At 42.1% G+C, this 20,341-nt stretch overlaps 1 protein-coding gene across 1 annotated transcript; it reads left to right on the plus strand.

Moving 5' to 3' along the window:
* The first annotated feature begins 309 nt into the window (after positions 1–309).
* On the plus strand, positions 310–18,306 carry LOC125317395 (dendrocyte expressed seven transmembrane protein). Its single transcript, XM_048287171.1, has 4 exons — positions 310–381; positions 7,413–8,472; positions 13,505–13,825; positions 14,530–18,306. The coding sequence occupies exons 2-4, from the start codon at positions 7,450–7,452 to the stop codon at positions 14,599–14,601; spliced, it is 1,416 nt and encodes a 471-aa protein (XP_048143128.1). The 5' UTR covers positions 310–381; positions 7,413–7,449; the 3' UTR covers positions 14,602–18,306.
* Positions 18,307–20,341: the final 2,035 nt, after the last annotated feature.

A 20,341-nucleotide genomic window follows, 5' to 3' on the forward strand; every position in this document is an offset into this window, starting at 1 on the left:
GTACTGAATTGCTGCTAGTTTCAAAGGAAGTACCAAAATAGCTAAAATGTTCTAGACCTAAGGCATTACTCAACATAATATTAAATCTTTGAAATTTGTGCCCTGAACTCATTTGCTGATATCTATTACTCTGCCAGAAAAAAAGGTGGAAAGTGGCACTTGCAAATGATATACTATTTTGGTCTTGTGCATAAAGAAGACATGAATCTTTGTCAAAACCAGAACAATTTCAAAACTGTAGTGTGTCTGACTCATTGAGGGAGGGTATAGGAAAACAATTACTCATGTGAGATTTTGTACTACTGTCTGTCTTGGTTCCCCACCAAAGTCAAGAGACACACAGCACGGTGAAGGACCTTCAAGCGCTTTACAGGAGTGCCTGTAAGTAACACTTTAAGGTTAATATCAAGGAACTTTGGACAGTAATCATGAACTGAGCTAGCTATTCTAAGGTAAAAGGACTTGCTTTAAGTTAACTGTTGTCACCTTACTGATTGGAGAGTCTAAAGTTTGTGAAACAATTTACTCCTAAACTCTCCCAAAAGTATGCATAGAGTTATTCTGTTTAGGAGAAGGGACTATGTAATCTCATATGTTCCCTTCCATCCCTCACACTGGAATTTTCTGTGTTTTGCAGAGTTGTTATTGGCAATAGGCAAACTGCCATTTGGATTTCCCAAACTGTGCCTCCATTCCTTCCCATGCTTACGGGAAGAATATGTCTGTAGGTTTGTTGCATCACAGCTTCCTAACACAGCCCACAGAGTTATGAGAAAATTTGATTTTTTGTTCTATGGCCCTTCCATAGCTGTCCATATTCTATGGCTGCCCACACTTCCTGTGTCCTTCTCCGAGTGCCCAGCTTAGTCAAATACAACCTGTGCTGGCAATTAGGAAACACAGGGAGAGGTTCATCTCCCCTGGCTTTGGATAGCTCTGTCTGAGTAACCCAGACACTTTTCACAGTTGAGCTAGAGAAAAAGTTCTTACAGGACACAATCCATCTTCTGTGAGGGTGGAATTCTAAAACAGGTCTGAAGTAACGGCTCTGGGTAACTGCCCTTTTCTCTTTATTGACATATAGACAGCTCAGGTGTGGATATCACAGAATCACAGGAGACTTGGGCTAGAAGAACCCTTTTTAAAGATCATCTAGTCCAACCTCCAGTGCTATAGACATCTCAGACGACATTTAATCAATTTGTGGCATCCTAAAAAACTTGCAATATCTTGCAGTGTTCAGAATTATTCCAAGCTATCTATTTTCAATACAAGAAGAAAAAGAAATCTCAATCAGTTGCTATTTTTGCTTGGTTTTGCTTGTGTATAAATTGTTATATTTGCATTGCTGTGCTTAGTATTTCAAGTTTCTATGCACATATATGATTAGATATTTAGTCATCCCTCCTGTTTAATGTGCTTAGTACCATTTACCTTCCTCATGCAGTTAAAAGCAAATAATGTGAACATGAGAAATGATTATGGTGCCAATGAAGCCTTGGGGATAGCTGCAGTAAGGTTGCTGGATTTTTGATTAGGCTTTTATTTCTCTGTTGAATGCCCTGCATTGACCAAAGGAAATAAAGTGGGACTCCCTCCTGTATTTTTCTTTTACTATGCCATAGTTCAGCACTGGATTTTTTGACAGTATACAAAAAAGAGAAGTAATATTCTTACATTTCAATGTAACTGATTCAGGCTAGAAAAGAAGGCTCCTGAAACTGCCAAAAAAGGAAATAATTTTTTATATTCTTATTGTGTGCCTTCTCTTCTTTAATTCCTGTATAAAATCCCGATAGGATTTATAAGGCAAAGATCACTATGTAGCTGAAGCAAGGCAAAGATCACTGTGGAGCTGGGCATCAATGGGATGTGTTTCCCATTTAACCTAATGTTTCTCTTAATAAGACCTTGTTTTTATGTGTAAATATCCTGAACACTACTGTGGGCAAAGAGCCTGCCAAACTTCCATACTCCTCCTGAGATCAGCCCAAACAACAGTGCTGTACAGAGAAAGTTGTATCCAACTTGGTGTGAAGGTGCAAAAACTAGGTGGTACTATTCAGTCCTAACTCAGTGGCACTTGTAGTCCCCAGGCTTTGCCTGACTTAGGTCTGTATCAAAATAGAAAGTAGAATTAGAGATCTGACTCCTTTTGTCATGCTTTGCCAAGTCAGCTGTGTCTCTGTTAAAAAAACCCCTAATTATTTAGTAAATCCCATTTTTTTACTCACTATATATTTTTTCAGATATACCTGCTTCTTCCATTATATTAAAAATTGGCAAGGTGTTTGCATTGGTGACTAATCCATATACTAGAAATGTAGACCTGCTGCTCACCTCTAAGCAAGGAATAGCCTGGGTAGAGAAGGTTTCAGAAACACTGCAAATATTTAGAGTTTCAATCTATTGGACTAGATGATTATTGTTGGCCCCTTCCAACTCAGTTATCCTATTCTATTCCATTTTATCTGTAGCAAGCCACCATCAGCTGCAGGGTGAGCAAGGGACCAAACTGGACAGGACAGGACCAAACTGGTAGTTTGAGGTAGCCACAACTACTTGGATGATGAATATGGAGGAGTCTCCATAGAAGGCAGGGAAAAATCATACATAGCGTGAACACATACTATAAAAAAATTACATAGCTCTATCACAGGGCTCATGGCTGAGCTGGATTTTCTAGGGACTCTTGATGCTATGTACTTATCTTCTGCTTACTCAAATCTGTAGCCATATCTGAAATACCACAAGCAGGATCTTAAGAATGCTTTTAAATTTTTCTCATTTATTTTAAAATGAAACTAGAAAAATACCTTTTAAATATGTTGCATTAAATTCAGTACATCACAAGCCTTAAGAACTGTGGCCCAACCTCCTTGCCAGAGAAGCTCCTTTGGAGAATTTGTTTTTATAATCACTCCTGCCAGCACACCATATGGTAGAAGAATATCATGCTTCCAGACCTGAGTAAAAATTTCCTAGAGAGGAAAACTAAAGCATAGAGAACTTCTCCTTGGACCCAACTAAGAAATTAGTTACAGAGGCAGAATTAGAGCACAAGAGTTTCCAGCTCTCCTCTGTGGGAGTGGGAGTTTCTCATCACTAGAAACTATGGTGGAAAGAAATTGGCAGTTAAGAGCAAGAAAGTCCTTTCCAAGAATAATTCTTTCCTTATGCTACATAAATAATGGTAGCGGCCCCCACCTTAGTTCATGTTACAGGACAGAAGAAAAAGTACTTTGCTTCAGACTGCAATTGAAATGAAGGTTTTGCTCGTCAGCCTCTTGCTAAAATACCTAACTGCACCTAACACTTTCAGGAAAGCTTTTGTGATTTATGTTTTTAAGAGGAATCATTCTAGAAAGCTCTCAAGGTTTACTATTTCTTTAAGCTCTGAATTAGCCTCTTTAGTGGTGCCAAAAATTTATTTCTATCTCTAAGCCAGAGTATTATTCCTTTCCCAAGCATTCACGGCTGTTTAAGTGCCTGGTGATATAAGAACGTTCGGCTTCCAAACGTTTTTTTTAAGATTTAGAACTTTTTTCCTTTGAGTGATTCTCCTGTACTCGATGCTGAACATCTATGTCTGTTGCTGATGCATTATGAGGGGAAAACTGAGATGTCAGACAAGCAACATAAAAGCACACTGTGAGCCTGACTCTTACCCTGGAAAAGTCTGAGCTTAGAGATAGGCTCTGGAAGGGGTGGAAATGCTCCCTTTGCAACCTTCAGTGACCATGGAGAGACACCTGAGCATTCATGCCACAGGCTCCAAAATTCACTGTGTCCCTACAATGCCTTTCCTGCCTTAAAGCTCTGGATTCATGCAGGTTAGGGACAAACCTACCATATATGTTCTGAGTACTGCAGGATGTCACGTAACAGCATTGAATCTGCCCAGAAAAGGAGACTTCTTGATTATTTTCAAGTTCTGTCCATATTTTGCAAGTCTCCAGCCTCCCAGTTCAGAAGTACTTTTGTTAAATCTAAGGATGCAGTCATGCCAAAATCCCAGTCACATATTGCAACCATTTACTGAATGCTTATAAGCATTAACACAAATTCACCATACCCACACATGAAAACACTCAAAACCATGCAAAAACTATACCCGAAAACAGCTGTGAAATTGGTGCTGCTAAAGAGACTCAAAATGCGTTCTCACATGGATGTGAGTGTGAAGCTAGATAAATGCTAGTCTTTTTGCATTTTATTTTGTTAATGCTTCTTAAATCAAGAACAAAATGCCCGATGTATTCTCTGTGCAGAGCAATTTTTCTTAGATATACAAAGAAGTTGTGGTGGCACATACCGTTTAACGATCTGATCACAGAAGTACAGGATTTGATGACAAGGTTTGCTGGCTGTTAGGTCTGGTTCTGCTTGATTTCAGGATAATAAACATCTCCTTTTTGACTTTGGTTCCTAAAAACCTCTTTTAGTAGAAAGAGGACAAAGCAGACCATCCACATAAGCAGAAGGGCAGCTCTGCTCATGGCAGAGCTGGAGCCAGGTGGCTCATGTGCTGACTCTCCTCCCCATTTCGCTTGCTGCACCTTCCCAAACATGGCGACTTCTACTTACTTCTGGGGTGTTGATCAACTAATTTTGCACCTGTGAAGGAGCTGTTAATTGCTCTTACACGCCATTTACAGCTGAATTCACTTAGGCCCTGGAGGGAAGCAATTACCTCAGCCTTCCCAGGCCCTGTGATAGTGCCAGGAATTAAGCCCACCCTGAGAGCCTACCGCCCACTGTTTGCCTGTGCTGAAGTGGTTAAACACAGAAAACACTCAGCATTTTTCAAGATAGTCCTCAGCACTGTAAAGGAGCAGGCCCAAGTAAGGTCAAGGAAAAGCAGCACATCAGTCCAAGAAAGTCCCAGCTGGGGATGGATGCTTGCTCCCATCATGCTCAGCTCCTGTTGCACGCAAAGGAGATAATGACACAGCTAATAACTAATTATAATGAGAAGAAGGGAGAAATGGTGCAGTGAATGTTAGCAGGATTCATAAAGTCTGATGCTAATAAAATACAGTATGTGTACAAAATTATGGTTTAGTTCCTGGCTACCTGCTGTGTTCAAGCTAAGCAAAAGACAAAGTAATATCTTCAGGATGTATTTTATAAAGACAACTATTCCCTATTTAAGATAAACTTACCACTGTTTATTTTATTTAATTAGTATCACATTTGTTCTAGTATGTTAAAAGGCTAATATGCATATAAATTGACCTTGCATCTTTGGACAAATTGCACTATAAATATTATATTGTAAAAGAAGAAGGGAAGAAATGAGCACTGAACTATCTCCCATCAAACTGAAATGAATCACAGAAATACTCTGTAATTTACATAATGGGCATGCTGGTAGGCAGGAGAGATGGTGACAAGCACAAGCTATTAGGGTTAAAAGGGTTAAACACAAACTTGTAGAATGGTAAGGTTGGAAGGGACCACAGTGAGTCATCTGGTCCAACCTCCCTGCCCAAGCAGGATCATCCCAGAGCACATGGCACAGAAGTGCATCCAGATGGTTCCAGAGTATCTCCAGTGAGGAAGGTTCCACAGCTTCTCTGGCAGCCTGTTCCAGTGCCCAGTCACCCTCACAGTTATGAGAGACTGGAATGATTGATGTTTTGAGACATTTTGGGGTGCATGTGTGTGGGGGAAGGGGCAGGTCGAGCCTTGCTCTGGTGAGGCAGTGCCCTGCCCTACACCCCCTGCCCCTAGAGCCTGTATCCCAGCCTGGCAGTGGCTGCCAATCACTGGCACACTGGAGGCAGTGTTCCACACCCCACCCCTGGAGCCCTTTACCCAGCTCCTAGGTGGCCAAATAACTGGAAGTCCCGCCTGCAGCAAGGGCCCAGGAATACTAAGGAGTGTTGAAAGCAGAACATGAGGCAAGCACATCTTGACTCTACCTCCTCTTGGAATTTCTATCAGCTGAACACACTGGAACCCAGGAGTGGTAGTTATGTGTGTCCTTTTCTATGTATTTCCTGTCTTTTTCTAATTCTTCCTTCTTAGAAATTTTGAGTAACTTAACATGGAACAGGCTTAGAGTTTGCTAAGTTAATGCTTTATGCATTAATGCAACTAATTTATGTTGATTGAATGCTGCACTAAATCTTTTGCCAAAGTTCTCTGATTTTCTAAAGTTGACAGTAAAGTATTTTAGTTGTTTTGACCTCTTGAGAATATCTTGTCTGTATTTGTCCTGTGTGTCTTGCTCAGAGTACATGAACAACTGTAAGCCCTTTTAAGATCCACGTTGAGCAAGGTTTTTGGGCACCTTACAACAGTAAAGAAGTTTTTCCTCGAGCTCAGGTGGAACTTTCTGTGCATCAGTTTCTGCCCATTGGCTCTTCTCCTGTTGCTGACACCACTGAGAAGAGCCTGGTTTCCTCCTCTTGGCACCTTCTCTTTAGATATTTGTATACATTTATGAGATTCCCCTCTCAGTCATCTCTTTCAAAGCTGAACGGCTCAACTCCCTCAGCCTTTCCTCCTAAGAGAGATGTTCCAGTTCCCTCATCATCTTCATAGCCCTTCACTGAGCCTGTTTCAGGAGCTCCATGTCTCTCTTGCACTGAGGAGCCCAGAACTGGATGCAGAACTCCAGATGTGCCTCGTCAGGGCTGAGCAGAGGTACAGGATCACCTCCCTCAACCTGCTGGCAGTGCTCTTCCTAATGCACCCCAAGATTCTGTTGGCCTTCTTGGGCACGAGGGCACTGCTGGCTCATGGACAGCTTGTCATAAATGGACAAATTTGTAGGTGTGCTATCCCAGGAGAGACCCAAAGAAGGAATGGTGCCTCTGAGGCACACTTTCTTTGCTCTGTACTAACCTACTGCCAGCTGAAGAAGCTGTGCTTCACTCCCCATCCCTGGGGAGTGTGCACATGCTGCTTTAGCAGATCCTTCCTCCCTGGAAGCTGCTCTGGCTGCTCCCCACAGATCGAGCCATGCTCTTCTTCATGGGAGTACCAATATGAAGTTTTCATGCTCCTCTCTTTCCCTTCTTGGTGCCTACAAGGCAATGCTAGTGTCTGCGGGGAGCAGTGGGTGCTACAGGAGGCTGGTGTCTCTCTTATACATACACACACACCCACACCCACACACCCACATGTACATGTGAACCACTATCTCTACACAGCTAATGGGAAATCAAAGTGTGCAAAACATAAAAGGACAAAAGATAGAAATCCTTTTAGTCACGTCTTCAATATTTATATCTGTGACATTGAGGACAAATATTTTGGTCTCGTGTGGCAGTTCAGCCCCATATGAGTCAGACCTGCATATCTTGCAGTGTGAAAAAGTATTGGACAGCCAGTTAAAAACACATCATTGTCAGTAGTGTGACCCTGTAAATAACAGTGTTTTTCTTTTCCTTTCCTTTTAGTTTGAGCCATTTCAGTGTCAGCAACAATCAGAAGAAAATGCCAACTTGCATCTCAATAGCTCGGAATGCATGGGAAATTTTTATATCTGAAAGGAAGCCTGGCTGGAAGTATCAGATACAGCTTTTTGCAGTTTGCTCTGCAGTTGGCTTCCTCTCCAGCTTTCTTTTTTTCCTTAGCATGCACTTCTCCTTGGCCCATTCTTTGGGGCCCTTACTGATTTCTGGATTCATCTGGATTTTGCTTTCTATCATGCTCTTCTGTTTCAAGCACCTGCGCTGTTTTAGTGTTCTGTTCCTCCTTTCTTGTGGACTGAAAAATGGCAGGGATGCTCTTATAACTGCTGGCACTGGTGTTGTGGTGGCCAGCAACATACAAAATATTTTTCACAATCTAAAGGTTCTGGCAGACAGTATAACCTGTCATTTAAAGCATGAGCAATTTGCCTTGATAAAATATTATGTTGAGGCAATAAAATGGATTTATGAGGCAGCCAAGCTTCCTGCTGAACTATCTAAAGATATAGTGGTCCTAAAGCATGAATTCACACCATCTTACTCAATTTCAGATGGTGCATTAAAACAAGAGCTAAACGAGACAGAGCAAGAAATCCAGAGAATGGCTAACCAGCTATCTTTTATGTTGACTATACTGCCCTATATAGGTCAGAAAGTATTGCCTATAGTTGGGGTTTTTCTAGTTTCCTTTGGAACTGGCCTCTTTATCAAAAAATTTGTGGGTTCTCATAGCGCCAAATTTAAGAATACTTATATCACAAAACAGTTCATTGCATTTGACGAGCACCAAAAGCAACAGCAAAGACCCTGTCTTCTGCCACTTAACAGAAAAGAGAGAAAAGATTATGTGACAATCCCATCTTTCTTCTTCACAAGAAAGGACAGGAAAAAAATGCTGTGTTCTTTTCTCCCTGTAATTATTCATCTTTGCATCTGGCTTCTGTTTGCTGCAGTAGACTCTTTGTTTTATTTGTTAATTATTTCTGTGAACAAATATCTCCAAGAAGTACCGGATCTAGACATTCAACTCAGTCTCTTTCAGAATGTAAGTACTTATCAGTACCATATATTTCTTAGTTTAGCATTGAAAATTTTCCCTTCATCTTCAGCATATTCTTTCCTGGAATATCATTCATTTCAAAAAGGGCCATTGCCTCTACAGATACATATGTTGGATGGAACCAGACTAAAGGCTAAATCATACTTGACCAGTTCTTTCCAGAGCATTGTAATATTTCTAGAGAATGGTAAATTTTAGAAGAAGGGCTTTCATTCTTCCAGATATATATATATATGAAGGAAACCGGAAGCGTAAATTTGACAACTCACAAAACAGATATTTGTGAAGCACTACTTTTATAGTCAAAAGTCACTGTGACACTAATGTAAGAGATGCCTACCTTTCTTTAACTGAGTAGTGTGAGGAGCTCATCCGTTGTATGCATGGGTGTGTACACACGAAATAGTAACTTGTCACCAAAAGCTCCTGGTTCCTCTAGCAGGAGCAGCAGCAGCAGCATAGAGAACGATTAACTAGGATGGAAGATAAGTCTGGAGGCCATCAAGACCAACCTCATGCTCAAAACAAGGTTGGATGAACAACTGGCTAGAGCATGCTGCTAGTAACACCAAGGTTGTGGGTTTGAGGCTGTGGGCAATTCACTTAACAGTTGGACTTGATGGTCCTTGTGGGTCCCTTCCAACTCAGAATATTCTGTGATTCTGTGGAAAACTTCAGAGACAGATCAGATTGCTCAGGATCTTGTCCGAATACACTTAAAGGTGGAGATTTCACCTTTACTGCAAAGTAAAGCTGCCCAATTTGATAGCTCAAGAATTATTCATACCAACTAAATCAAGCAAGGACAGCAGGAGGCCAGCATGGGTGAGCAAGGAGCTCCTGAAAAAAGCATAGACTAGGTGAAAGAAGGGACAGCAGTCCCAGGAGGAATGCAGATACACTGATTGTATAAGGATGGGGACAGGAAAGCCAAAGCCCACCTGGAGCTGAATCAGGTAAGGCGGGTGATAGGCAGCACAAAGGGCTTCTACAGGTCCATAAGCAGCAAACAAAAGACATGGGGAAATGTAGGTCCACTGTGAAAAGCAGGAGGGGTCCTGGTGGCAACAAAGGACACAGAAAGCCCAGGGTACTGAATGGCATCTTCAGCTGTGCCTTTCCTAGGAAGACCATCCCTTAGGAATCGCAGGCCTTTGAGACAAGGGCAAGTGTGGAGTAAGGAAGACTTATCCTTGGTGGAGGAGAATTAAGCTAAGGCACATTTAAGCAAATGTGCAACCATGGGAACTGATGGGAGGCATGCAAGGGTGCTGAAGGTGCTGGCTGATGTCACTGCAAGGCCACTTTTGATTGTCTTTGAAATGTCATGGAACCTGGGAGATGTTCTTGGAGAGCAGAAGAAAGCAGATGTTACTCCCATCTTCAGGGAGGGGAAGGAGGACAATCCAGAGACCTACAGTCTGGTCATCCTCACCTTTATCCCTGGGAAGATGACAGAGGATATAATAATGGAAGTCATTTTTGTACATGTGAAGGCCAGGAAATCTATTAGGAGTATTAAGCATGGATTTATAAAGGCTAAATCATACTTGACCAATCTAAGAGTTTTCTGTGATACAAACACTAGGTTGCTGGATGAAGGGAGAACAGTGGATGCTGACTGTGCTTTTATTAAGGTTTCCAATGCTGGAACGCTGGAATACAGCATCTTCATCGACAATCTGATAAAGTGTGGGCTACATAAATGGAGAATGATGTGAACAGAAAATTGACTGAACTCTTGGACTCAAAAAGTTCTGTCTTGTGGTACAAACCAACTTCTGATGTCCCCCAGGAGTAGACACTGGAACCTATATTATTTAACCTCTTCATTAATGACCTGCAAAGACAAACAGATTGTAGCCACACAAGCCTGCAGACAATATAGAACTTGGAAGAGGTCTGAAATACCAATGGATTGTGCTATCAGTCAGAAGGTCTTGAAACGGCTAGAAAACTGGCCCGAGAGGAACCTCACAATGTTCAGCAAAGGAACGTGCCGTGTCTTGCAGTCCTTGAAGAGAAACAACTCCATGCACGTTACATGTTGGGAGCTGACTGGGAGGTGGCTTTTTTTGCACAAAAAGGCCTTGAGAGCTGGACACCAAGTTGACCACAAGCCTGCAATGTGCCCTTACGGCAAAGAAAGTGCTAATCTGGGCTGCATTAAGCAGAGCATTGCCAGTAAGCTGTAGGATGTGATCCTTCCTCTCTGCTTAGCACTGCTGAGACCCAGTAGAAGGGCATATACTAGAGTGAGGAGCCAAGGAAAGGGTCAGGAAGATGATTAAGGGACTTGAAGCACTGTCATGTGAGAAGAGGTTGGGGCTGTTCAGGCTGAAGGAGAGATGATTCAGGGGGATTTTACAAGTGCGTGTAAATAAGTGATGGGGAGTGGGTGTAACAAAAGGAGCCAGACACAGGAGAAATTTCTTCAATGAAAGGGTTGTCAAGAATTGGAAGGGACTGCCCAGGGAAGTAATGGAGTAACCATCCCTAGAAGTATTCAAGAAACAACTCAATGGTTTAGTTGTTATAGTGTTATTTGGTCAACGACTGGACTCCATGATCTTGGAGTTAGGTCTTTTCCAACCTTAATGGTTCTATGATTCTGTGACTTCTCAGTGGTGCACAGTGCAGGGAGAAGAGACAATTAGGACAAACTGAAGGAAATACATTTTTGTTTAATCTTCAGGTGATCAAACAATAGAACAAGTTTCTGAGACAGGTTGTGGGGTCTCCATCCCTGGAGATACTAAGAACCCAACTGATCGTGACCCTAATCAACCTGTTGTAGTAGCCTCACATTTGCTGCATACTGTTGTGTTTGGTTTTGCCTGTTTTTCTATCCTTTGTACCTTGAGGGCAGCCTCTTACCATGACCTGCCTTGGGCATGACCCAAGTCAGGGCAAAGGAGCTTAGTCCCACTACCTATGGACAGAAGTCCTGAGCCTGACCATGCCTGGCTGATTCATGGTTCCTGCACTACGAATTTTCTCTATGTGCATTGTTCACTCACATGGAAAGCTGGTTGACTCCTTCAAAACAGAAAACTATGCCATCATCAGATTGTTTCTAGTTCCCCAAGGAAAGCTAATTACATTAAAATGTAAAATTTAACCTCAACAGATTTGTTATATCAAGCCTCAGGGCTGCTGATCTCAGGGAGTCTGGAAGCCGCGTGAGCAGGACAGACTCAGAGACTTGAGATGTTTATTAATTAGCATGAACAATAAAGTTCTTCATGCACTAGTACCCCTGTTTCATATTGAGTTCCTAATTAAGATTTTCCTTGCCTATACATCAGTTCAGTTTAGGGATAAAATATCCTGAGATAGTTTGCAACAGGATAATGTCAAGGAAAGGCTGACAGGCTGAAAATGGGTAGCATGCTTTGGAAACTTGATTTCTCCAACGAACACCTAACAGAAGTGCCTGGCCTCTGTAAGGTGATTAGAAAATCCACAAGGAAGAGTTTGTTATTCCTCTGACATGATCAGAAAAGAGACTGGGTTATTCAGTGTCTCTACTGTGTTCCTACACATAGAACAGAAAGTTGCCTGCCAGTATGGTCCCAGAAGCATGTCTAATTTACCTCTCTCATTAAACGTTTCGGTCCACAAGCAGTGAAAGACATCAGCTAAGCAAAGGCACCTACAAGAGCAGGACAGGCAGCCTCGTCTGTGCGACAACCTTTGGTCAGAGCATTGCCTGGGCCGGTGCCTGGATGCAGAGAGGGGATGGGGCTTAGTGCCATGTGGGCATGGCTGGATTGCTGTTCTATACCACCCACAACATCACTGCAGGTGTGGTTTCAGGGTGAAGAAAGGGTGAGCACCCCTGGATGTGCAACTTTTTTGCTTCCCTCTCTCCTTCAGGAAGGTTGTCAGGATCAGTCCTGCCCCTGCCTACCCTGTCCTTTGCTGCCCACCGCCTTCCTGTTCATCTGAGACTTGACTCAGGCATATGGTGCTGAAAAACAGTGCTGGTGTGGGAGGCAGCTGCAGCGAACAGAGTGGCGGAGGCAAGCCTGAGCCCAGACAAGTCTGAGCTGAGCCAAAAGGAGCCGAAGGAAGCTGGGTGGAGCAGTCAATAGTGGCAGGGCCGGTACTGGAAGCAACTGCACAGAGCTGAATCCAGCGTCCAAAGCGGTGGCGTGGTGTGATACAGACAGTCTTGCTTTCAGGAGTTTGTCTGTTATTGTTTTCTGCTAGCTCGGGCGTGGGGACAGGGAGAGTGCTGTGGTGAGTGCCTGTCACCTTGTCTGGGGAATGCCATGTGGTGGCAGGCATGGGAAGAGCCACCATCTGGAGGCCACATGGATGTCACCTATGGGGAGCATCCACCATCTTGTCTTTGTCCCAGGGCACCATGGAACTAAACTGAGGTGGTGAATACCTTTCATGGGTAAACCACCTTCTCTTTTTATATACTTTTGTTATTAATATTGCTGCTGTTACTGTGCATCTCTTATTCCATTGCTTGTTGCTTTCAGTAACTTATCTCAACCCATAGTCTCTGCCTTTGTTCCTCTCTTACCAGAAGGGGAGAGGCTTATTTGGAGTTTGACTTCTGGCTGGTGTTAAACCACTATGGTGTGGAAGCACTGCTGATCATGTGCTGAGACAAAACCAAAGGGACAAACACCCTGATCTTCAGTTTTACTCTCAACGAAGGACCCTCCAACAGGGCATCTGAGCAGAGTCATAGGAGTGGAAAAATATTAAATCATTATAACCAGATTAGCCAAATATTTCCCCAACAGAGCCACTGAGAAGGTAAGTTCTTAATGGTCCAAAATGCTGGACATTGTCCCAAGAGGAGTCATGAAAATACAGTTCAAAACATTTATAAATAGCCAATAAATTTATTGTTTTGAGCATACCATATATAGACACTGGATGGTCTAGATGATTTAGGGTCCTTTGTAAATCTGAATGTCCAGTGGGAGAAATATTAAGAAAGGAGGGAGTCAGTATTATAACCAATGCCTTTTTTTCACCTTTTCTTGTGCAGAAGAATGAGAAAAGCTATATCATTTCTATGAAACAGCATATTGCAAAGACTGATTCTTTCAAGATCCCTTTGTTTAAGCATAACTGCATCCCTCATCCAGAGCTCTCTCTCTCCACGACATGGATCCAGCTTGGAGTTATCATCTTCTTCTTAATCATTTTTGGGTTATTCTCTGGCCTCCTGACCCAACTTAAAATACTCGTGTCAGCTTCCTTTTATCCTGACACTGAGATAAAACGGATACATTATTTGCATGCAAAATTACTCAAAAAAAGAGGAAAGCTACAAGAGAAAACTGGGAAGAACATGTTTGCAAGAACGGTAAGCCATTAGCTCTGGGGAAAAAAACCCAAATCTTCTCACTGGGTGGTAGCCAGATCCAGGAAATACTTAAAACACTTGTTAACTTCAATTATGTGCTAATAGGCTTTCCCCTATGCTCAGGAGCCAGAGACAAATTACCTAATGGTAAGATTAGAACATCTAATTGTTTTGTTCTGTACTTCAACACACATGCCTCAGACATGATACTGGTATGCTCAAATGACTATGTGCTGGCAAGAAAATACTTCCCCGATTCAGAGTCCTCCACAGAAGAAACTTTGTTTTCATGAACATATGAAAAGCACTTAGAGTATTCCTGCAATCTAGACAGCAAGTGCTAGGCAGTAAGAGCAGCCTTAAATGTTGAGAAAGATGTTCCAATATTGCTTAGCAAAATGGAAGGTGATACATTTCTGTTTTAAAACACAGTGTGACTGTAAATACCATTAGGAAACAGAACTTTTTGCTTGCTAAAACATTTATCCTGTACGTATATATATACATATACATACACACACACAAATGGAAATAACTAACACACATGTATATATCTAAGGCAAATCCAGACAGATAGCAGCAGACACATACAGTTTGTTTAAGTTTGGGTTTTTTACAGCCTTCAATGACTGTACAGGCTATTAGTGTCTGGGTGAGCTTAACTCAGTAATACTACCATATAGATCATATTTCTGTCTTTTCAGGTCAACTTTTGGTTTCCAATACTCAAGGCAAGAGAGGCAGTGAGGAAGAAAGAAAGGAGTGTAGCAGAATGACAGCATGATGTGAAAAAGACCAAGTGAATCTTTGGATATGACTGAGATGCTTTAGTTCCACCTGTGTTTCACGCCATCTTTCCTATGGAATGTCAATTTTAAAATGTAAAAATTTCAAACTCAAAGGGTGACCAGCAGTATTTTGGAAAAGATGCCATTGTGGATAGTGTGCAGTTCACCACAGATTGCCCTGGACTGAATTAATACTTGGTTTTCAACTTGGGGTCTACATTATCTGAGAAACTTGAGAAAATCATGGATGATCTGTTCTTCTGTTTAAAAGCAATAAAACAGTTTGGAGCTTTTAGGACTACAGAACAAACCTCTTTGGGTTCAGCTAACAGAGGATGTAATGGCAGCAGCAGGTTTGTCTTCTTCATGTTTGCCAGACACTGAAGATAGAAGACACAGCAGAGGCTGTCCCTTGCCTTCTGGGATGCGGTTTAGATGTTTCTAGACATTTTTATCTATTTCTTAAGCCTCAAGCCCTTCAGCCTGGATCTTTGTCATCCCTAGCTCCTAGTCTCTTACCTAGTCTCCCACCCAGAATTCCTTACTTGGTCTCAGTCTTCCACTTCCATGTATCTATAGAATGTACCACTAGCACAGATTGTACCATGCCTTTGATAATCATGAGAGAGGTCATGTAACAGGTAGAAGTGAGAATGCTCACGAGAGCTAGAAGAGAGAGGAATCAGGTGCTGTGGGTGCCAACAGGGTGTCTTTAAAGGGTGGGGCATATACATAGAGGTGAACAATGTTTCAAATCTTGCAGACTGAGGAACCTTGCAGAAGAGACAAAAATGGGCTTAAATATGTTGCATAAGCACAACTGCCCTCAATGAAATAAAATTGAGCCAATACTGAAGTGCTTCACCCATTCAACCAACATTGGGGATGTGACCTTCATATGATACAAGAACAAATGCAAAATGCCTAAAGACATAGGAATGACTGATGTAGCTTTAGAGATTTAATGTAGAGCTAAAAAATGTGCCCAACAGGCAGTATATTTCTGATTTTCAGCCACAGCCAACTTCCTTTTTTAGGCTGGATAATAGGAAATTCTGCTCTCTTCCTCTATAATAAATGCATGGTTTCAGGACAGCCATTGATCAATGTCTCTGTAATCTGAATGAATTAAGACTTAAAACTCTATGATAGCAAGTACCAGAAGTTATTTTCTCCCTAAACCACTGAAAAACACAAAGACTTCTTTTCTTTGGGCCTTCCAAAGTCTCACTTCTCCATGGATGCAGGTGGTTCAGGTTCCTGGTGTGACAACAATTTGTCTCTGGAAAATGGTGCTGGATTAAAGCCGTGCATGATTGAGGGTTGTGCTGAATGTCTCTGAGAGGCCTGACTGTGTCCTTTTTGCTGAAGTGGGACACCCCTGAATAGTAGCAGAACATCAGCTTGTATTTTAGGTGCTACTGTCAAGCACCAGTAGCAAGAAGCATTCTGGTGAGAGAGAAGCAATTAGAAGGTTGCTCTAAATTTGGACTCACAGAACAGAATAGCTATCCAGGTACTATTGATAAGAAGATACACTCTTGTTACCATTGCACATGAAAGGGGAAGAGCTACATGTCATTAAGAGCTGAACATTTTTTGGCAGCATTCTGACTAATTGCTGGCAGGAGTTGTATGTGCTCCTTTCAATCCCAAAGGACAAGCTGGTGACAAGCCCAAATATGGGGGCAAGTCTGGTTGACAAAACACCACCACCTGCTTCACTTGTCATCAGGAGAAAAACTGTGGAGTTTCTTGCCATTCCTGTTTGATGGTATTGCCGCTCAGAATACCTTTTCTCTCTGTTGTTCTGCAAGGAGCAAGTGAAAGCTTTGGAGCTCATGGGAATGGTTCATCAAAAGGACTCAGATGTGGGTCAGTCGTTGGGAGAGATGCCTAAATCTGTTAGGACTTTGAGTTCTGGAGTAGAGTCTCAGGCCAATGCCATACCTGCACTTTAGGAAATTCAGCCAATGTTGAATGTGGACGCTCCCACTGCTATCTGTCAGGACAATTAAGTATTGCTTAGTTTGCCCTTCAAACTGGTAAAAGACAATCCTTCTTGGGTAAATAATTTTAATTCCGTACAACATGTTCAGTTCTGGTAAATATTTTACCTAGATGCTTGACCACACTACTAGTGACAGAAGACATGGAAAAGCCTGAGGTATTTCTTTATCTTGGTCTTTACAGGTAAGACTGATCTTTAGCCATACCAGACCACTCAGACCTGAAGGAAAGGCTGGAGCAAGGAAGACTCACCCCTAATGGTTAGAGAGCACTCAAACACACAGGAGCACTCAAACACCTCAAGACATGATGGGAGGAATCCATGTGTATAGAGGGTACTGGTTGATGTCACTGAGAGGCATCTCAGTTTTTTTGTAGAAGGTCATGGTGATCAGGAGGGATTACTGAGGACTGGAAGAAAGCACGTGTCACTCCCATTTTCAAGCAGTGAAAGAAGGAAAATCTGAGAAACTACAGATTTGTCAGACTCATCTCAATCTGTGGGAAGGTGATTGAACAATTTCCCCTGGTAGCTGCTTCCAAACATAAAGGCCAGAAAGTTGACTGGTATATCACTGAAACGCAAGAAAAACGTTCTTACTGTGAGTGTGGTCAAACACTGGAATGGGATGCCCAGAGCAGTTATGGAATTTCCATCCTTGGAGATACTCAAAACCCACTAGACATGGCTCTGAGCAGCTCAGAGCAGCAGGGCTAGAGGAGATATCTCTAGAGCTGCCTGACAGCCTCAGCCATTCTGTGATTATTGACGTTAACACAGCACATTGCAGGAAAAATACTAGATATGCACAGCAAAAGCAGGTTTTAATTTGTGAATATGCTGTGCCAGCATCAAGGGTGCCACCTGACAAATATTGTTACAATTACACTCATACAAGAGTCACATACTTGAGTGGACTAACACACACTTTGTTTCTGTGACCATACACATGCATACCTGTATGCTGAAGATGAGCTGAACAGCAGGCAAAGGAGATAAATTTGCTCTCCCCCATCTCGCTAAACCTGGTCTATCAGGGGAAATGGCACATTCTGAACCTACTTTTTTTATTTTTTCTAAATCTTTTCTGAATCAAGTTCACCTTCTATACCTCAGCCTTGAGTTTTATCTCAGTGGTAGGACAGTTCTTACCCTGACCCTGACTAAACATATTCCTTCAGCTGTTCAGTGTCTTTCTTTAGCTGTACAGCTGTACAGGTCTGTTGCTCCCCTGAAATTGCACAGCAACATACTTCTCATTTTCTCCAGACCTTATTTTCTTTTTATTTTCTCCCATTTGTTTCTGTCCCATGAGTAGGGGAAGTCTGGGGGTTTGTTTATCTTCAGCTGTCTCCTCTGCAAGTTGTTCAGCTATTTCCTTGGCCTCTCTGTTTACCATAACCCTCAACCGCAGGATTCAGTTGTTCTCTTTTCTTAAAAAAAAGTGTACAAGTTCCAATAAAAAACCAGCATTCCACCCACAATTATTTCTGTTCCTCTTCTTGCCTACCCTCTCCTCAGATTTCCTACATTTTATTTTGGCTCTTCCGTCATTCATAATCTTCTTTCCTCTTTTCATCTCCAACATCATTCTTTCTCATACATAAAAGTATACAATGCTTTTCTTTCTGCTGAGCACAAGGGAACTATAGGTGCCGTTGAAATTAAGGATTTTTATTCATTTGTTGGTTTAATATCACGTTACTGGGCTTTGTCTCTAAATGACTGTCTAGGGCTTGTCAGAAATGCATTCTCAGAACAAGAGTCTGAGAAGTCTGGATTTGGGATTTGGCTTTTGATTTATTCATCCCTGTCCTGCTCTCAGCTCACAGCAGAACTCAACTTCCTTTTAAAACATTCCTCACTAGTGTAGAAGCTGTTTGATTTACTGTGAAAAATCCTTCAATTGGATCAAATCTGGTTTGTAAAATTAATGAATTATTGTCTTGTGAAAGTAATTCAGAGAGACATGCTAGTGCTCCTGACCTTCCTGGAGTGGAATACAAACAAGGATATTTCCTTTCAGTAACAGTGTTTATGAACCTCTCCTTATCACCACCCCATACCCCCAAACCTGGCTGGCTTCTAAAGCAAAGCCAAGCTAAAGGTTTCTTTTCCTCTGTGCTAGTTTTGTTGCAGCATTTCGTGTGACCCGCTGGGTGTGCAAAGTCGGAGGATGCGGGGTTTACAACTGCTGTAACCGTGACCCCTGCTCTGGCAATATTATCACATGGACTCACTGTTTCCATCGCAGTTTAAATAGCCCAGAGATGCAGTTAAAAAAGAAATGAATAATCAAAACCTTTCCTCTAATTCTGTTTTACATCTCAAAAGTGGAGAGTAAGGATCAAAGGATCACTCTCTGCTGCTGATGAAATAAAGCCTGAAAATAGGGGTGTTATTGTCGACTTTAGGAGCACAGATTTCAAAACGTGAGCATGCTTCAGGGGTGCTGCTGTGCATGAGAGTACCTTCCTTCTCCTTTCACTGCTGATACATTATACCTGCCCTGCCCTCCAGTGGCCCAGTACAGCCACAGGGCTCAGTACTGCTGCTCTGCAGAGATCCATCCCTGGTGCTGCAGGCTGAAGAGAGAAGTGCTGCAGGTGTGGGTGTCTGCACCACAGCCGTGAGTGTCACAGGTGGTGAACTGAGTGCCAGCAACCGGGCAATAAACACCTACTGTCTATATGAGGCTTTCACTGCCAAATGATGTGGATGAAAGCAATATTGTGTAAGCAGGGATCAGATCTCCCAAACTGCTTTTCTGCTCCTGCCTCTGGAATCCACATCACCAGAGAGAATGGAGTACTAAAGATCCCAAATTTCTGAGTAGGGAGAGCGATGAAAATAGGAGTTTTTTCCTTACTTTAACAATGTGTTTGAATCTTCAGCCTTTCCATACAAGAAAGAGGTGGAAACCAGTAGCATTCCAAAGAGAAATGCTGAGCAAGGAAAGGATGTTCTGTGTAGAGACCTGGGCAATCCCAAAATTACATCCTACGAAGATCCCACCATTATAGCATAGCCCATGTAAGTGGAAAAAGAACAAGGACGACAGAGATTTGCAGTCTGACAGCCTCAACTTCAGTAGGAGTGCCTGAATGGCACAGTTGAAATTCTTTTGATGTCACAGTGTTCCTCAAGGGCTATTACTTGGCACCTTGTGGCTTGAGGCAGGATTCAGGTACTAGGGTCAGCACGTGTCATGGCAAAACAAATGTTCATAAATATAACAAACCTGACAGGCTCAATTACTTGTTGCACTTAAGGATGTAAAAATACAGCAGATGATTTGGTGTAAATCCCAGTTCACAAAATGCAGGTAGTTTCTTTCATGACATCTGCACAATAGTTAAGACTCACCGGAATTAAAAAGTAGGTTTTTCTTAAGAAAAAAAAGGTATAACCCCCTTAGGAAGAATAATCCATGATACAGAGCAGTAAGTACCAATATAGGGCTCAGGAATTCTTTGCTAATTATATAGGAGGAAGCTCACTCATTTCTAATAAAAATGAGTAGGAAACCTAAAAATATCTTACATTTTTCCATAGATTATACATGTTCATGGTTTGGAGATTACTCTTACTGAATTTCTGCTCTTACTCCAAGGTGGCAAAAGATTGATTGGAAAGAATGGATTCATGGTTGACCTGCGCTACTGATGAGACAAAACAAAAGAAAAGACTGGCATCCTTTATACAAGAAAGTTCCAG

This window comes from Corvus hawaiiensis, chromosome 26 (genome assembly GCF_020740725.1).
Source record: "Corvus hawaiiensis isolate bCorHaw1 chromosome 26, bCorHaw1.pri.cur, whole genome shotgun sequence".
Classification (NCBI taxonomy): domain Eukaryota; kingdom Metazoa; phylum Chordata; class Aves; order Passeriformes; family Corvidae; genus Corvus; species Corvus hawaiiensis.